Source organism: Rhopalosiphum maidis, chromosome 4 (genome assembly GCF_003676215.2).
Source record: "Rhopalosiphum maidis isolate BTI-1 chromosome 4, ASM367621v3, whole genome shotgun sequence".
NCBI lineage: Eukaryota > Metazoa > Arthropoda > Insecta > Hemiptera > Aphididae > Rhopalosiphum > Rhopalosiphum maidis.
Genome location: NC_040880.1, coordinates 54,227,978 through 54,247,221, shown reverse-complemented (window position 1 = coordinate 54,247,221; position 19,244 = coordinate 54,227,978). Strand labels below are relative to the sequence as shown.

The 19,244-nt window shown below is 31.2% G+C and overlaps 1 protein-coding gene across 27 annotated transcripts in view; it reads left to right on the top strand.

Moving 5' to 3' along the window:
* Positions 1-19,244, top strand: part of LOC113559399 (tropomyosin) — a 39,035-nt gene that overhangs the window by 1,394 nt on the left and 18,397 nt on the right. For 10 of the 27 annotated variants that reach the window (XM_026965187.1, XM_026965185.2, XM_026965186.1 and 7 more), the window contains exons 1-3: positions 7,832-8,470; positions 14,647-14,780; positions 17,525-17,642. In XM_026965187.1, coding sequence (XP_026820988.1) covers positions 7,847-8,470; positions 14,647-14,780; positions 17,525-17,642 — 876 coding nt within the window. In that variant the 5' untranslated portion in view covers positions 7,832-7,846. Of the gene's footprint in view, positions 1-7,740; positions 8,471-12,105; positions 12,710-14,646; positions 14,781-17,125; positions 17,244-17,524; positions 17,643-19,244 lie in introns of those variants that run through there. The other 17 variants (XM_026965192.1, XM_026965194.1, XM_026965190.1 and 14 more) reach the window with 11 other exon arrangements.

Genomic DNA, 19,244 nt, shown 5'->3' with positions numbered 1-19,244 from the left:
CCTATAGTTTATTTATTATAAACACATCATATTATTTGTAAATATTCAAGTATCTATATGTATAACATTTTTAGTACTTATATAATTTATTAAATCTATAGACTTACAATTAAAAAATAGTGTTTATTAATCAATTATAACCACGTAGTACCTCACTATCTCAGAATTGAAATTTAATATTGACAGTACGCCAGTACACTTAGACTTCAAATTTTTGTCACGTTTTTCATCAGGTTCGATGTTATGTAATTCTCTTTCAATTCGCACTAGGTACTTTTATTTTTAATAATTTATTTGATTTTAGTTAGCAGAAATATTACGCAATATTAGGTCGGTTTATATATACATAATATATCAAATAGTCACGTTCATTGTACAATATTATGCGTCATAAATATTTCCGGCCAGATAAATTCTTATAAGCGTGTATAACCTAACCTACGTGTGAGCACTTTCGAACATAAAATTTGATAGCAGCAAAAATAATTCCTATTTATGGTTTATAGTTGTGCCTGCGCTCTGCTGTAATCTATATTCTTTCTTCAGGGATTATTATAATAATACATTTGGATAACTGCCAAAGTATATTTTTTTAATATTTACTCTGCGACTGGACAAAATATATATTTCATTAAGAGGTAAATTATAATATTATTCAACTAACGATTTAGTTGTAATAATAGATTTCTCGTCCAAATAATATTGATAACTCTAAAAATTATTTTTATAAAAAATATTATTAAAAAGAACATTTATTGATCTTAAAAACTGTTAGCGCAGTGTGCAAAGACCAGTCAGGCTTAGTCTATTCTAAAATTAGAGGCCCTCCGCGTGGTTCAAGAATAGAACTGGTATTTATGTTACACTGTGCCAAATACGGACCGACGCACGATTCGCATAAATAACAGATGTCTCCGGGCTCACTTTAATGTAACCCAATACTCCATAAAGTAACGATATTATTGTTGGTATTAAAAAGAGCTATTATTTATAAAACAACATATGTAAAAACTATGTTTATTGTTCAATTATTGATACTAAAAAATATTATAAAAAATGTATTACACATTTATTATAATTTAAAAGGTGATTAATATAATTAATTATTAATAGTAGATACTTTTCTTAACATTTTAAAGAAATTACAAAACCCTATTTTTTTATAATTTTTATTTTATCAATTTAGTTGAAAAAAGTAACTCAATTAATTCTTAACCCATTTTTTAAATTAAAACTGATTATAAAATAATGAATTATTTTATAAAAAAAATTGTTTTTATACAATTAATTGTTATTTATTTTTGAGTTATAATTTTAACGCAGTGGTAAATATTATTTGTGATCCTTTGTATTTTTATGAAAACTCTTGATTAGGTAAGGTATTAAAACTAATAGAAAAACATATTACTATATCACTATATAAGCATGAAAAATACATAATTAGAAAAAATATTAAATTTATCGTTCTCAGGAAAATATTGAGTAAACCAGGACAACATAAAATATTTTTTCAAATTGTCATCTCACTTTTATTTTTAAAACAATAATGCTTCACATTTTGCTTTGTAGGGTGCAAAATGTAGGTAACAATTAACGTGAGTGATATTTAGAAATTGATTTGTGGTTAATAATTACACTTTTTAACATTTATTATCCAAGTGTTAATATCAGTATTCACTATTTACCTATTTACCTATGCGCCTATCAAAAATGTAAAATTGATAGAATTTTGAAAAAAAATATTTTGGAAATTAAAATAGTTAGACAAGACATTTATGTGTTATATCATTTCGAAATTTAATTAGAAAACATTTTCTCATTCTTCATATAAATTAATAATTTTAAGTTTGCTAGATTATTATACCTTTGTTTTCATCTATTCTATGCATAGTACATACATTTTAAAATTAAAGGGACTCAAAAAATTATGGTATCCCTATAATACATATATTTACATATTACGTCATTATCTAAACATGTGAACAATAATAATTTCTTCTCAAACTTTGCCTATTATTAGTTTTTAAGTATACAATAGATTTTATACGAATATACAATAAATATTACTTATTACATTATTACTGCCCTATTTTTATTGAAATTTTCTATAGAAACGCGAATAATTTTAAAATAAAAGTAGAAAATGTTGGCTAATAACTTTAACAGTTGAAGCCTGTAACCTTTTTAAATAAAAATAAAAAAAATAAAAAATACATATTTTTAAACTGTGTTAGATAATAGCATATTTCAAACTAAAATAATAAAATTTAAGTTATTTTAAAGTGAATCAAAATTTTAAATACCATTTAGAAAAATTGATGTATATTTTCTGATTCGTATTGTGTATTGTCTTCAAATTGATATCAGTCTAGAACTTTATACTACTTTGTCTACTTAATTTTGTTTAGTTAATATTTATACAGTATACTGAAGTTATATATAATATAATATGTGTATAAGTATATTATATAGTCTATATGTTGCCAAATATTAAAATATGTATATTACAGGTCGTTAAATTTAAAAAAAAATCTATATTTATCCTATTTGTAATATGAAATGTCTTATGGTAAAATACTAGTGGAATCCTGTAAATAGAAAATTATGTATTAACTACTATAGTCTATACTCTATAGTGAAAAATATAATTTTATCTATAGAGTTAGGAAATAGGAATTTAAAATGACTGAACTTTCGACTATATAAGCTTTCATTAAAATTAAACTATATGTGTAAATTTAGAAAAAATAATTTTATTGAGTTAATTTTAATAATGCTAATAAACAAAAACAAGTTTCAATACAAATTAAAAATATGTTAACCCTTTTTTCATAAGTAGCACACGTCACAAATTATATTGTACTTATTATTTCAGTGTCGACATAACTATTAACTAGCTTTACCAAATAAGGATCGAATCTCATAAGTTTATGTAATGAATTAATTAATTATAGTACTCATATTATATATTTATATATCATGTCATAATAGCTTATATTAGATCCTACGTGATATTGAAATTTAAAATTCGTATAATTTTCTTTTAATAAGTATATAATAATAAATTGATTAAATTCACATAATTTAGTTTATTTCAATGTGATATTATTGTATACTACAGAGATACGTTTATAAGGTCTATATATATTTTTTACATTCTGTCACCAAGAGAAAACAACTACAAAAAATAAGTATAAAAATAAATATATGAGTAAATTATTTTGATGAGTAGGCGCCTGAATTATAACAAAGACGCAATACATTTTACTAACTTAACCGATAAGTTGTATACTAACAATAATCATTATTTATTGGCCTTATGCTATTAATCATAATAAATTAATAAACAATAATAACTTATAAATTATAATATACTCATAAATTGAATACAGATAATATAGATTACTGAAATAGTGAAATATAATGAAAGTAATTTTACCGTTTACACGATACGTATTATATGTAGATTGTAGGTATTATATATATTGAATGTACTGAATGCGTTCGCCGTTCAGACAATGAACACACATAATTTTTAATTAGCACTATACGTCTCATTGGTTGGCTTTTCATCATATTTAGTTATAACGTTAAATATATGAAATACAATTTTTCTTTTTAATGTCATACACCTATTGCCTTTACTATTAAACCTTTTCATATGACTGAACAGTGAACAGTAATAACTAATAAATAATGAATAATAATAATCTCATGTATTTTTATCTTTAAGGACAGCTAAAACATCTACCTATATTTTGACGATTATTAACTAATGAATTGTTGTATAATCATAGTGTATTCATCAATAATATGTAAAACTGGACACTAATTACTTAGAAAGTAAAACATTAAATTTAAAGTTTCTTTTGTCGGTAACTTCTAATTTAACTAGTTACCTTATTTATATTTTGTTATAGTATACGGTACTATAGTAGTATTTGTAAGTTAGGTTAGGTTAGTACCTAACCTACAAAGCTCCATCACTGAATGGTTCCTTCTCTCAAATCTTAAGCCTTTTTTTAAATTTAACTAATTTGTTTAATTTATTCTTTATAAACATAATTTGTTTTAATTGTAAAATAAAAGTATTTACCGATTATATAAATTCTAAATAAAATTGGTAGGTAAATAGGTATATTACCTAACTGTCTTAACTGAGTATTTTAATTGGTTGTATTTTTCATACAATTATTGAGAAACTTAACTAGTTATTTTAAAAATCTAAAACGTTATATTTAAATTTATTTCTAAATAAAAATTTTAAGAATAGATTTAAAAGTTAAAGTATAATTTTTTTTAACAATTTCAGAAAAAAAAACACTGTTATTAAAGTTCAATACATAATTATTAGAAACATAGATAATTAATAAAGTAATGATATGATGATATGAAAATATTTATAATATAATAATTATGTAGGTACATTTTTATATTGGGTGCCTATTATTGTGTACAACATATTTCAGTATTTAGTAGGTATAATAATCCACCAACTGATAATTTAACTAAGTTATACTTTATAAACTATTTAATTATCTTAAATACAAAAATAATTTTTAACATTGCTACAAATAGATTATAAGTCGTAATGTATATCAGTGGCGTACGCAGGATTTTTTTAAAGGGGGTGTCATATTGTAATAATATGTACGAATTGACCTTTTTTTTTTTTAGTCCTTGTTTCATAATTTGAACAGATACTTATTTTTAAGGGGGTGTCATATCTCCCTGACAACCCTCCCCCTGCGTACGCCAATGATGTATATACATATTATATCTGTAATCAATAACACTTAAGTACTTGACTATTAATTATTATTCTATACGAAATGAATGTAGATAGCTAAATACAGTTATTTTTGTTTGTCATATTGCAGAATTTTGGTTATTACTTATTTGAAAACGAATTTACTATCAAATTTTGCATTTATTATTACTATACTTCTGTTATACATAACAACATTATACATATATAGTAATAAGATACCTTCTTAATTAAAATTATTTAGATGCTTATCTATTTTCAATATCTTGTTGTCAATGGACATTTAGATTTCTGAGTTTACTCAAAATAATATTATACTCATCATTCAATTTTTGTACATATTTTATCATTTTAATTTTTCAGTGAATATTTACGTTTATAAGTGTTAAATTGTATCGCTTTAGTTAATTATTGGCAAAAACTATAAAGTAATAAATAATATTTAATAACTATTCTCTTTATAGTAATTTATTTAATTTGTACACTAAATACTATTGTCATAAAATAAGTACTTTTTTAGACAATAATTTACAATATTTAAACTAAATTAAATATATTACATTTTAGTGAGCTATACGACTATGAACATTAATTATAGAAAAAAATAGGTTATCGGAAAAAAAATAGCCCCGGGAAAAACCCCAGATAAAAAAGTCTCATATCAACTAAATACATTATGTTGCTAGATGCATTTTTTCCTAGATTCAAAATATCTGTCCCATAGCATTAAATCTATTCACCTATAAACTATATATAATATAAACATACGAATGTACAACATATAGCATAATATATTATTGTAGGTATGCAGCCGTAGCATGTAATGACGCAGTTTTTTGGTAAGTCATACACTGCTTATATTTGTATACAAATTATGACGTGAATACGGATACGGAATGTACAATGACTGTTATTAGATTCTCGTCTCGCTTATCGCTCACCAATTATCACCTCAGTCCATGATAATATAATATTAAATTATTGTACAGTTATTTTTAGTTTGTATAATTGTATGCACAATTAATAGTCTATATACTGATATTACATATAGCCACATGATTATCATCACTGATCAGGAGCAAGGAGAAATCTCCCACTATAACTTTTAAATAGGTAATCACTAATTTATCATTTACAGACATTATTACAAACCAATAATATTATTTTTTTTAAATAATTTGATTTATAATAATGCGGGTGACATAAGGTTATAATCGGATATTTTAGTTTTAGTTTTTCAAAAAAATGTTTTCCATTTTTGAACCTTAATCTCAGATTTGAATCAAAATATTTTAGAATAATAAGTTATTACTTCATACTTCATAATATTCGCTTGTCAATGGCTTATAATTGGTATAAATTATCATTCAACACAGGGGCGTAATTTCACATTTTTTCATGAGATGCAAAACCAATATAGAAAATCTAAAGTAATACCAGTCACTCGCATGGTCGATTTATTCCATGAATTTTTTTCAATACATTTTTTGTGTAAATGTAGATCATTTTATAGAAATTATAGTATAAAACAAAATAAATAACAATAATTGTATTCATGGGATGCATTTGCACACCTTTGCATCCCACAAATGACGCCACTGATTCAACAAGATATTGATAAATTACGTTGGTATAATATATTATATAACAAACTTGGTAATGTTAATATTGTTTTATTTTGTATTAAAAACAATTACCTATGTAGGTAGGCATTTCGTATACAAATGCATATAATGTTAAAAATATACATTTGCATGGAAATAAAAAGGTAAAAATTTGATTTGATAGATACTCTAATAGTATACCTATCCTGTTTTTATTATAAAAATTGATTATGTTCGGTTGAAATATTTAATATTAAGAAATTGCGTGCATTTGACCTTCAGATAATTACACAATTTTAGTGTATACAATTATTTAATCTAATCGAAATAACAAAATAGTTTATGAACGTAACACGATCCAATGCAATAACAAAATTACAATAACATAGTATCTACTTATAAAATGATTATTATTTATGAGCGTTTCCGACTTTAAAGTCGAAATTCCAACTGAACGGTATCTATCTCAAATTCTCAACCGTCAAGACTGATTGCCGGCACGACGGTTTATGGTTTTTTTTATACATTTATACAGTTAATATAGGGGTATTATATTTTTATTATTTGATTACTCCAATACGGCACTTGATATTACTATCTCGTGCCGCTGAACGTCGAAACCTGCCAACTATTATATTATAATTAAACGCTCGCCGAATGATCTATCGTTTGTCTGTAATAGGCGCGTGGCGTTATCGGGTTACGGTTGCTCTCTCTCACTCTCTCTCACTATAATAGATCAACGATACGGTGTGGTGGTACGTTCATCAATAACCAAAGCGGATCAATTCATTAAAAAGATATCAATTTTGCGTATCGTGATCACTGAGAATCCGATCCGGTCACCCGAAATGATGACAATATCATAATGATCATTATTACGTGGTCGCATTCAAGAGTCGTTACACGGACACCTATGAATGACATATTCATTATACGTGCGTGAACACAACACTGCACACTGTGTATATTCATATATAATATACCGTAATTTTATTGTATATCGCAACAGCGGTCAAGAGATACGACAGCAATAATATTAATAATAATCACAATAATTGCGAACGGTACAACGGTGGTCGGTCAATCGCGACGTCGATTTATTAATTCATTCAATTAACGCGCGACTAGAGCAATACAACACGGTCGTGCTATACATCGTTCGCGGCGGCAGCGCTGTTTGGGAGAGAGGGAAAAGACGGCGAGATCAACACGCGCGGCGGGCCAGACGGTGGTACCGCCCGCCTGTCGTCTTGTGCGTCGTTTTACGTTTCTGTACACCAGCCAACAAAACGACACGGAACCGTAGCGGCGTCGTGCGCGTGCATTTCCTGCGCGTTCACTGCTGCCGTTCGCTGTACACGACGCTCCGTCGGCCGTGTGAGAGCGCTGCTGCTGGCACCGCTGTTCCCGTTGACGACGACGCCGCCGCCGCCGCCGCCCGCCACGTTGTGGACGCCCGACGACCACACGGATGGATATCCGCGGTGGACGCGAAAGGCGGCCGGGCGACAGGCGTCCGCACAGAGGCCCTCGGGCACCTAGGCGGCCGCAGTTGTCGCCCGACCTACAGCAACGTGTCGTGGTCGGAGCCGAAACGGCGGCCGGTTCGACGGCCGCTGCCGTCCCTTACAGACCGCCGCCGCCTCGATTGCTACCATCACCCAGATTGCCATTGCCACAGCCACTGCCGCCGCGATTGCTACCGCCACAGATTTCATCATCGCCGCCGCCACTTCCACCTCCAAATTTGCTGGTGACGAAACAGCCACAGCCGCCGACGGAGAGGTTACCGGTGACAGTGCCACAGCCGCAACAGGAATACCGAGTACGGGAATCCGGCGACGGAGTGGAAGACTGCGGACCGGTCGCCGGAGGAAGCGGCACCGCCGACGACTCCGAACTGCTGGCCAAACTCCGGTGTCCAAGCGAGAGCGCCGAGGTGATCGCCGAACGAGAGAAACGACGACAGCGACGACGGTGCCCCGATTATCCCGGATTGGCGCTTTCCAGTTCCGTATTCAGCACGGAAACGGGCATGAAGTTCAGCATCATCAGGAACGAACTACACAACGTGCTCAAGCCGCAACTGCGACGGGTAAGTCGGTGGCGGTGGCGCGGCGGCGGCGGCGGCGGCGGCCGAGGCCGACACTCTATTTGTAGCAGCTGACTGTCCGTCGACCGCCGACTACCGCCGCCGCCACCGTCGACGGACCATCTCCCCGCACATCGCCGACGTGGAACCACCGCGGGTTCTCAACGTTACACCGCTACGCCGGTTATTCGGTCCGTCCGATTCCCCGATTCCCGACCGTCCTCCCGGGCTCTGTTTCCCTCTCCACTAACGCCGTGTGTGTCGTACTCTCGCCACGCGCAGGAACCCTTTCGACCGCGCTGCAATTCGATTTTTTTAGATTCCGTTTTTCGGTGCTACACCGTCGCATATCATGTACGACGCACTGCACAGTTTTCGACCTTTAACCACCACTGGTTCGCAGTCGGCCGACGATTTAAACGTATAATTAAATTGTAGGCGCGGTGCCAACTATAAAATATCCCAACTGCTGCTGCTGTGGCGGTGACGGCGGAGCAGATCCCACACCGCATTCCGGCGGACTGACTGTTCGTCCGGCCAGCTGGTGCCGTCGCCGCGCCGTCAACCTTCGCGTTCTTTCCGATATTGTTATTATACACTACATAATATAGTTCCATGCTGACGCCGACGCCACCGCGGCGGGTGCCATTATAGCCGTTATTATGGTAATAATTGTTACAGTCGTCACAGCCCCATAGTTTAATAGTTATTATACTGATATCGGTTAAACTATAATGACGGTCGTTGTATTATATTTTATAATATCACGATTGACATTACGCGCCGTCATCGTCGTATTCGTTGTTGGCACATGTATAGGCGAATTGCGTAATGATATTATTATTATAACGAATTTCAACGCGCGATAAATCGTCATGTCGTTTGTACGGCATTCAACAAGTCCGCCGGCCGTGCCGTAATTTCGGGGTCGAGAGTGTCTGTGGACGTCGATTTCCCCCCCCCCCCGTCCTTCAAACGATCAGTGTTCATAAATAGGTTGTTACGTGTTGACAAACTTGTATATAATCAACAGTTTGAGTACATAGTCGTCTTGATCATCATATTGTGATGAAAGCGTTTACTTAGACCGTTTTTGCACTATGCCTTTTCCCTCTCCCACCCATCGAGACGTCATAATATTACGCCACTGATATATGCGATCGACAAAATCACAGAACACAATTATATGTTCTATGCCGAAATATGCGGTCTCGCACCGAAATATTCCGCGACACTGATAACCAGACGACGGAGATAATGAGCGGTTTTCGATAATTTTTTTTCACGTAAGTGCTTTGCGCACGACTCGTTTACTATAATACGTACAACCACTACAACCTATCACAATACTTCGGTATCTTACCATATTAAGTCATAACCTAGGTGTATTATTATTTGTACATCATGTTATATTTGTAAGGACTCGACAAAAACGGGTGGCTGTCCACACATAATAATGTAATTCATATTATAATACGGTGTAGTCAGTTGGTCGCACGTTCGCATTAGGTATTTCACTGTTTAACTACTCACCGGTTACACGTGTATTGATTTATGTGGCTTTTTTTTTCGTGTTTTATGGTTCTCTTTCTCGGTCGAGTGGAAATCGTTTCAAGGGGAGTTACGGCACTGCCTATATAGGTACCTAGTATAATAGTAGTAGGTGTGGCCAATCGAAAACAAAACCGCGTGACCGGTCAAATATAGGCGTATAGATATAGCTCGAAAATGCGTGTGGATTTGTAAAAAAAAATTTTTTTTAACTCATGCACTTATACACAGCTCGTAAAAACATCGTATCATCAATAATTGTTATGTATTTAGTATTGAAGTGTAATATAACTAAATCAAGTAGCGTTTTTCATTAACTCACTTTTTATACCGACTGCAGGATATAATATTAAGTCTAATTATTATTATAAAAATGACAATACTTTTAGTAGTGAAAACTAATAACTATAATAGTCTATACACAAAAACAACACTATAAGTCTGTACAGTGTAGTTTGCTAAATAAATTGACCAGTGTAATAATTTTTCATATATAATGTATTATATTATCATAACATATTATTTATTTTTCATATAGTTCGAAATAATCTTTATGTCTAAATGCCGGAATAGATCGCACTTTGGAATTTGTACGTTTGCGCTTGTTTGTTTATACGATATAAAAATAGAGAAAAACATTAACTATGTATTATGTTAATGTTTGTAAGTGTTGTTCAATACGACGGTTTAGTGGTGAACGGCGATATAATATTATGTATGAGTGATGCGTATGTACAATAAGCTTTCGAATACAATTATTATGAAAGATATAATGATTAATATGTGCATTTATTTTGTTAAGCCTTTTTAGATTGTAGAAGAATTTAGGAATTTAATATGATTAATGTGTGGTAAAACAGTTGAATTTTTGTCTTACATTCATTTTAATTTATAATACGCCAGGTAAGAGTTTTTCGTGATCGTGCAAACTGCAAAACCGTCAGATTTAAACAGTTTGAATTCTTTCAAGTCCCTTGATTAAAATCTGTATTCATGAATACACATAGTAATGATTAATGAATATAAATCGTCTCGTTGTATACACCCGTGGTACATATGTTATTCACGCGTATATAAGCGTACTCATAGAATATAATAACGTGATGGGTTTGCATTTCGTGTGAATTGCAATGGCTCTTACTGTGGACGAAAACATGATGGGGTCATGTATCATGTTTAGCGAACATTTTTTTAATACAGTTCATTTTTGTTTGACCGAGCTTCAAAGTCGTGTACCTCCCATGCTCTCCCAGTCACGATAACTCGTTGGTCACATTTCGAGTGCAGTTGTCATCGGTAGACACGAGGTGTGTGTACGTAAAAGGCGAAACATTGTCGGACTACGCGGGACGTCATGGCACTGGTGTTGCGAAAGGAGAAGAGAGAATGTATCATACGATTGAGAGCGGAGTCTATACACACCGCCGCCCCTTATTTGGCGAACACTTGTCGTCGTGCGTGTCAGTGGCACACGACCCTTGTGCATAATAATAATAATAACCGTTGATAGAAAACATTATAATATTATGGTCCGGTCTATCGTTCCAATGAGACGAGTTCGGAGTCATCACAAATTCATAACATTCATAACAGACGGTGGCAGCGGAGTGCCGTGCCGGTCCGCGCGGCTTTTGTGCCCGTGTAGATGTAGCGGCGGGGTGCGACGCGCGACGGCGCGTTTGAGGAAAAGCCGCCCGGGACGAGATTTCTGCGGACGTGCGACGGTCGCCGGTCCGCGGCGGAACCAGTTTGAGATATTTTTGCGCCGGCCGGCCGGTCTCGGTCGACGCCAAATACGAACGAAATTACCGCCGCCCCGACTAGACGACGCGTCGAAAACCGGCAACGTCGCCCGCAAGGCCACCGCCCCGACATTACGCCGCCGCCACGACTCACCATCGGGCGGGGCGGGGCGCGCGCATGACCCGCGTACGTGTGTGTGCACTGTGCGCGAGTATTGTATTCGTCCGACGAACCGTCGTCGTAGGTATTATTATTATCGTAAATACCATATTATTATACATAATATTATATATATACATATATATTATAATATTATTATCGTATACGGTTTGGTTGGTTACTGGTTAGCCGTTAGTCAGCCGCAAACGAGTGTTCCCGTACCCGTGTGTGTGTGTGTGTGTGTGGCTTCTGCAGTGCGTCCCCGTAACCGAACGTTGCACGTAACCAACGTAAAAATATTAGCGGTCGTCGTCACCGTCCGTAGTGGTTGTGCCCAGTGTCAGTGACTCAGTGTGCGTTTGCGTGTGTGTTCGTGTTCTGTGTGTGTTGTGTGTCCTTCCGTCCGTTACCGCGACAATAACGCGTGCCGGCTTACCGCTGCCGTCGTCCAGTCTTCTGATTTTTCCGAACTACGAAAACGCCCTCGTCGTCTTTCCGACCCACCCAAAACCGCTTGTAGTCGTTTACGTGTCCGGCGACGCTGTTGTTTCCCGTCTTCCCGTTTCTTCCCGTCGGGCACGCTAGGGCGGCGGCGTTAGTGCGCGGTTTTCCGGTCGTCTAGTTTCGTCTTTTCGCCGCGAAGTCATCATGACTACCATACAGCAGGGTTCGCTGTTGGACGTGCTGAAGAAAAAAATGCGTCAGACCAAGGAGGAGATGGAGAGGTATAAGGAGGAGTGCGAGGATTTCCATAAGAAACTCCAGATGGAGGTCATGAGACGCGAGGAAGTACGTTGAGTTATTCCGAAACGATATAAAAATTATTATTGTGATTGCGCGTATTTTTGGCGTCTGGCGTAACACAAAAACACCCTACTTCTCAACTCATTTGGTCACAGGCCTTCGTTGTACAAGGGGTTCACGTCCGTGTTTATGTATTTTTGCTCAATCGAAACCATCTTTGTAGTTGATTCGAGTCGTATGGTATACGACTATGGTAATGGTTTATGGTCGTATGGTATTCCTCTGTTGAGAAGGGCTTATAGTGGGTGGTTTATTGGATGATTAGGTTTTTACCACCAATAGGTATGATAAGACCTCCGTTCGAATGATATCCTAAACGACATGACTGATGTTAATGCTTCCTCTGCTAAATTTTGTATTATACTTTTAAATTTTAGTCAAAAGAATATTCTGATTGGCTATGTGGTTATATGTATTCAAATAGATTTTGATTTTTACTTAATTTTAATACTTATTAATTTACATTTGTTTAGTTTATAAACTATAAACGAAACAAATATGACTTCATTTAGTTTGTTCTATAAAAATGTTATCAGTTTAAAATGTCTGAAAGTTGATAATATTTTCTTTATAATATTCAATTCCTTGTATAAGTACAAAGGTTAACATAAGAATTAACTTTTTTTTTATCTTATATAGCTGTATAATTTTATTGATAATTTGGTAATTGGCTCTAGTTGTTTTGTTATTCTGTTCATTTGAAGTACATCTCAGTTACCTATTGTGAATTAAAACATAATAATATTTGGAAACAAAACATTCAACTAAACACATTTTGATTCATTACCACTAGTGTTATGCATTAATAATACCTATGTATATTTTTGATCTAAACTTGAAATTCAAATTGCTTTTCTAACTAGAAGTACCTATTCCTAGAACTTTTAATGCAAATATTCAACAATTAATAAGTACTTTACCTATATAGGTACATAGATTTAGTAGGTATTTTTGTTTATTTATTATAACATAAAAAAGAAAATACTTGATATTACCTATTTAGAAATGTTGTTGATAAATATTTACCTTTATACCTACCTTGTATACATTTCTTTTGCTTAAAGCTAAGAACTTAATTTTTCATTGCCATTAGTCATTATACTCATTAGTAAACCGTTGCAACATTTGAAACCAATAATCTAATATATTTTTAGTAAATAATTATATGGAACTTATTTATTCATAACTAGTCGAGGAAAAAAGTTTTTATTATCTAATTGTTAAAAAAAAGTAAGGATTACCTAAAAATCCTATTGAGTATTACAGTTATTGTTAAGATAAAAAATGGGAGTTTTATAATTAAAAATGTTGTACATAAGAATTGACAGCACATATCTTGCAATCTTCCATAGTTCATATCACTACTACTAGTTTTTAATTTAACTGATCAAGTACAATGTAATTTAAATTGTTAAAATAAGAGTTAGTATACCTACTCTCTATCTACCTAATTTATTCAATTTAACTAATGATTATTTACGTGACATCTTAAAAAAACTTAGAACATTTAGATTACTAATATGATATAGGGTATTTAAATACAAGTTTCATTGTATAAAAACTTTGAGTTTAATAATTGAACAGTTTGATAGTATGTAAAATTAAGCTGATCATTCAAGGTTATATATGGAACGATGAGGCGTGATGAAATAATTTATCTCCTAACAATGGGCTTCATATATGTTAAATATACAGACAGTTTTGTCTACTGTGAATTCAGGAAGTTACGGCCTAGGTTGGGTTTCCTGTTAATTTGGTATTTTACACCTGAATATGTATAAATTAGGATATTTATATAATGTTTACTTTTATGTAAAACAATCTGCATATAGTTATATAAGTCCAATAAAAACCATTATGAATTATTTCCCACATTTGGATAGCATTATGCAAAATATTTATTGTTAATTTTTATATTACAGGCTGAAAGTGAAGTTGCTGCACTTAACAGGCGTATCCAATTGTTGGAAGAAGACCTTGAAAGGTCTGAAGAGCGCTTGGCCACGGCCACTGCTAAGTTGGCCGAGGCGTCTCAAGCTGCTGATGAATCTGAACGGTAAGTGTGTGTTAAATGTTTGTCAAAGGTGTTAGTATTTTCAGGATTCTAAGACTCGAATAGATTTCATCTTAGGTTATATTTTGATCTCAAAAAAGTATTTATATTATTCCCTATATTTATTTTAATTATATTTAATAGGTTTTTGTACATTAAGAACCAATTACTCTAATATTATCTTGTAGATAAATACATTTATCACATTCAATGTGATATTTAAAATAAACCTTTTTTTTGTCCTAGACAGATAATAAATGAAAAAGTTAAATTATTTATGTTTAGCTAAATACATCTTAATAGGCTCATTAAATATACTATCGATCATAAAAACCATTATATTCACATTATCTTGTTGAAAATACTGTCACGTCGTCTTTATGTAGGTAAGTTTTAATTTAACAATGTACATCCATTACCGATTTTTTTCCGACCAATATTTTATTTGCAAGATTTATTAACTATTAGTAATGATATTAAATAACTAATACTAATTGCTTAAAATGTTATTAAAACCTTCCCTAAGTAAATGTCATATGCATGTAAATCAAATGTAAAAACCATTAATCAAAACTTGGTGTAAATCAAGATAATATATTTATAAAATAATGATATTAATAAATAATGAAAAATCATTAAACTAACTTATCAACATTTAAAAACTTTACTATAGATAGTCTTATTCAATTTATAATAAAAATGAGGTAATTTATAATAACTATTCTTTGAATGACATTGGTACAAAATTATTTTTATCTATAATTTTAATAAAACTACCAATAATCATAATTATATGAGATCATTTTAAAATTTCTTTGTAAATATAGATTATTAAATGTATTTATTTCAATTGTTTAAATTAGCATTTTCTTCAATATTCATTAGAATTGCCTATTTAAATCCCCTTAATAAGTAAATTTTAAATGTCTTCTTTCTACTTAAATTTATATAAACATTTACATTTTGCTAAATTAAATCTCTCAAAAGGTATAATGTATATTTCATTGTGAAATAATTTTAATAATTTTATATGTTAATGATTTCAAGGCCGTAACTATGAGGAGGGAGGGTCCAGGGGTCTGGACCCCCCAGAAATTTTTCTAAGTAGACACATTTTAACAGTGAATATAATTTATTGTTTAGAACATTTTAGTATCTATATTAATGAAAAAAATTTGAACCCCCCCAAACATTTTTTTCAGTTACGGCCTTGTACATGATAGACAATGATTTTTATTTTATTTCAATTCGATATCTTAGCTTTTATTTCAAGTTTGGGGGAAAATGTTATATAAGTGATGTACGTAGTTGATATGCTTATTTATTTAGTCATGGTTCATAAACTTACATTAAAATGTATTTAAATGCAGATACTTTTATTTAAATTAAAGAATATTACCTATATTTTTTCAACCAGAAAGGTATCAAATATAAATTTACATTAATTTTATTTCAAGGAAAATTTTCTTAGACTATAAATTTAAAATGAGTAAATTATTTAATAACAAATATTAAATATAAATAAATTACTTTGTATCTATGATATATATATATTGATCTACTATTTGTTTATATTAAATTTGGAGATAATGATTTAGTTTATATTTATGTTATATCTATTATATACATTATAGTATTATACTACCTATAAGAATATTATTTCAATTTTTAAAACTTAAAAGTATTTTCATCATTTTTTTTTTTTCATTAAATTATTTTTATTTCAATAGGTAAACTGCATGCTTTTTTACCTATATAACCTATGAATAATCTATGGTTTGATTTAATATAAAAAAATACATTTATTTAAAAAATTTTTTTTTGTAAACTGCATTCTTAGAAATTCAATTAATTGGTACAACATTACTTCAAATTCTGTATTCTAATATTTCTTCACTTAGTGTTGAGTAAATTATGTAAATTGATGCGATTGATCATATATTTTTATAAAATTAGGTATACTAATTACATTTTTAAGTTTTTTATTAAAATTAATTGTTATTTGCTTTATTATTTTCATAAAATTACCATTCAAAGTCATACCTAATATTAGTGGTTTATTTTTTTATTCTAATTCTTCTGTATTAAATAAGGTAATTTTTTCATTTTAAACAACGATATATAAATACCAAAATTTCATTTTAGGTTTCTAATTAGTTAGTTATTAAGAGGTATCTAGATAAATTATCAGTATTACATAAAGTAAATAAATATTTATATCCTACTTACTAACTCTTTTTTGAGTAGAAAATATTAGTTTAAATATTGTGTATTATGAACTATTTACCCGCTAAAACAATAACGCTGTGTGTGCATCTGTTTGATGTGTTGTGTTTGTAAATTAAAAGGATCCGAAAAGCGTTGGAGAACCGAACAAATATGGAGGATGACCGAGTAGCCATTCTCGAAGCTCAATTGGCACAAGCCAAACTTATTGCCGAGGAGGCTGACAAAAAATATGAGGAGGTAAAATAACAGTATCTGAGTATTTTTTTTTGTGTTTTTATTTAAAATTATTTTACCACCTTGTCCTTGTATTCCTGATAAGCACAAAAACACGACGTGGCTATATGATTACAGTAGGCATTGGTCATTTGATTAATTTGTTTAGGGCAATTAAAATAAGTAGAATCTTTGTTAGGAATTATAAATCCCACAAATACATAATATATGTATTATGTATATTGATAGGTACAATTTAAACACTAGATTTGTAGGGAGTAACTTATTGGTTGGGATTTATATAGTGCACGTAAGGTGTTGGAAAACCGCAGTTTGGCCGATGAAGAACGTATGGATGCCTTGGAGAACCAGCTAAAGGAAGCCCGTTTCTTGGCTGAAGAAGCTGATAAGAAATATGATGAGGTGAACGATAGTGTGTTACTAACACTATTAAATCGTTATCTCACTTGAATTTTACTAATCAATAATTTTACAAATGTCAGTTATGCAACTGAATATGGCATAATATGACTCATACAAAATCTGTGTGGGAACAAATAAGTCCATAAAATGGAAATTTCATTACTAATGGCTTAAAGATAATAAAAAACCATGAGTAAAAATATTGGTGTTTTTGCTGTTGGTATATTTTTATGAGTTTTGGCAGTTTGTGCAAACAATTATTTTTATTTTTATTGTTTTGTGAATTTAAACTTAACCACTATTAAATTGTTTACTTTACCTAATTATCATTTTGTATTGAATCCAAGTAATATTGACATTTTAGATACTAAAATATATCTACTTCTAAATTATATATATACCATTGACATGGGCTGTTATAAGTTTAAAGAACTATTATCAGGTTTTTTTCTGTTATGTTTTTGTTTTTAAAAATATTGTAAGCAAAATTATTACATTTTTTTTTAAGTGCCTTTTTGAATTTTATTTTTGTGTTAAATAATGAAAAATAACATAAGGTTTATTATGTTTTTACATTTCTATTATAAAAACTAAAATTAATATCAAATTTATTTATTTAAAAGTCAATATCAAAGATGAGTTGTTAAGATATTCTATATTGTATGAAATTGTACTACTTAATAAATCTTAATCATGCATAATTTATATACATGTATACATTTTTTTTGTTTAAAACAAATTAATACAAAACTGTATGTTTTTAATGATAATAAATACTAGTTCTTATTATTTTTCACAATGTTAATGTTTTGGTAATTAATTTAAGTTTGCTAAAACCTAATGGGAGATTTAATAATTTATATAATATTTGAGTTGTTTGATATTTTATTTTTCTTGTGTAACTGAATAAATCAGTATTTCTGTTTTAATTTATTTTTGTATTATTTTGAACATTTAGTATCATAATAATCATACATATTATAATTTAGTGACTTAAAATATAAGCAGTCATGTACTCATGTATCAGATTTGATCAATTGAAAAAAGGTGACCAAACACCATTGGTTCTGTAGTGATTAGTGACTATTATAAGTTCAGCCAGCATAAATTTAGGATATTGATATCGTACGAGAAGTTTTCAAAAAGTGGTTGATGTAATGGTGTTTAAAATAAATTATAAAATTGACGGATTTTCATAGTCCAATTTAAAACAAAATATATCCACCCTAGACGTCGTACTAAATAATATAATAAATAAAGAATTAAAAACACAAGCTGATAGACGATTAGTTGACACTGATGGTATTCAATAAAACAATATGCAAATAAAGCGATCTATACAGTAAAATATCTTTGGGCGATTGTGCGCACACTAAGAACAACATATAATATTGATAAATAATAATAAAAATGTCTAAAGTTATTCTGGCGACGTATAGTTACTATTTCTATGTATCAGATTGTTTTATGTTAGAAAAAAAAAACTATCACTAATCGGATTTTTACTCGAAAAATTATGCCACAACAGTTATATTTTGTTATGTTATACATATACATTTTGTATGTTTAATAAATAATAATTTATTCAACGTGATTGGAACT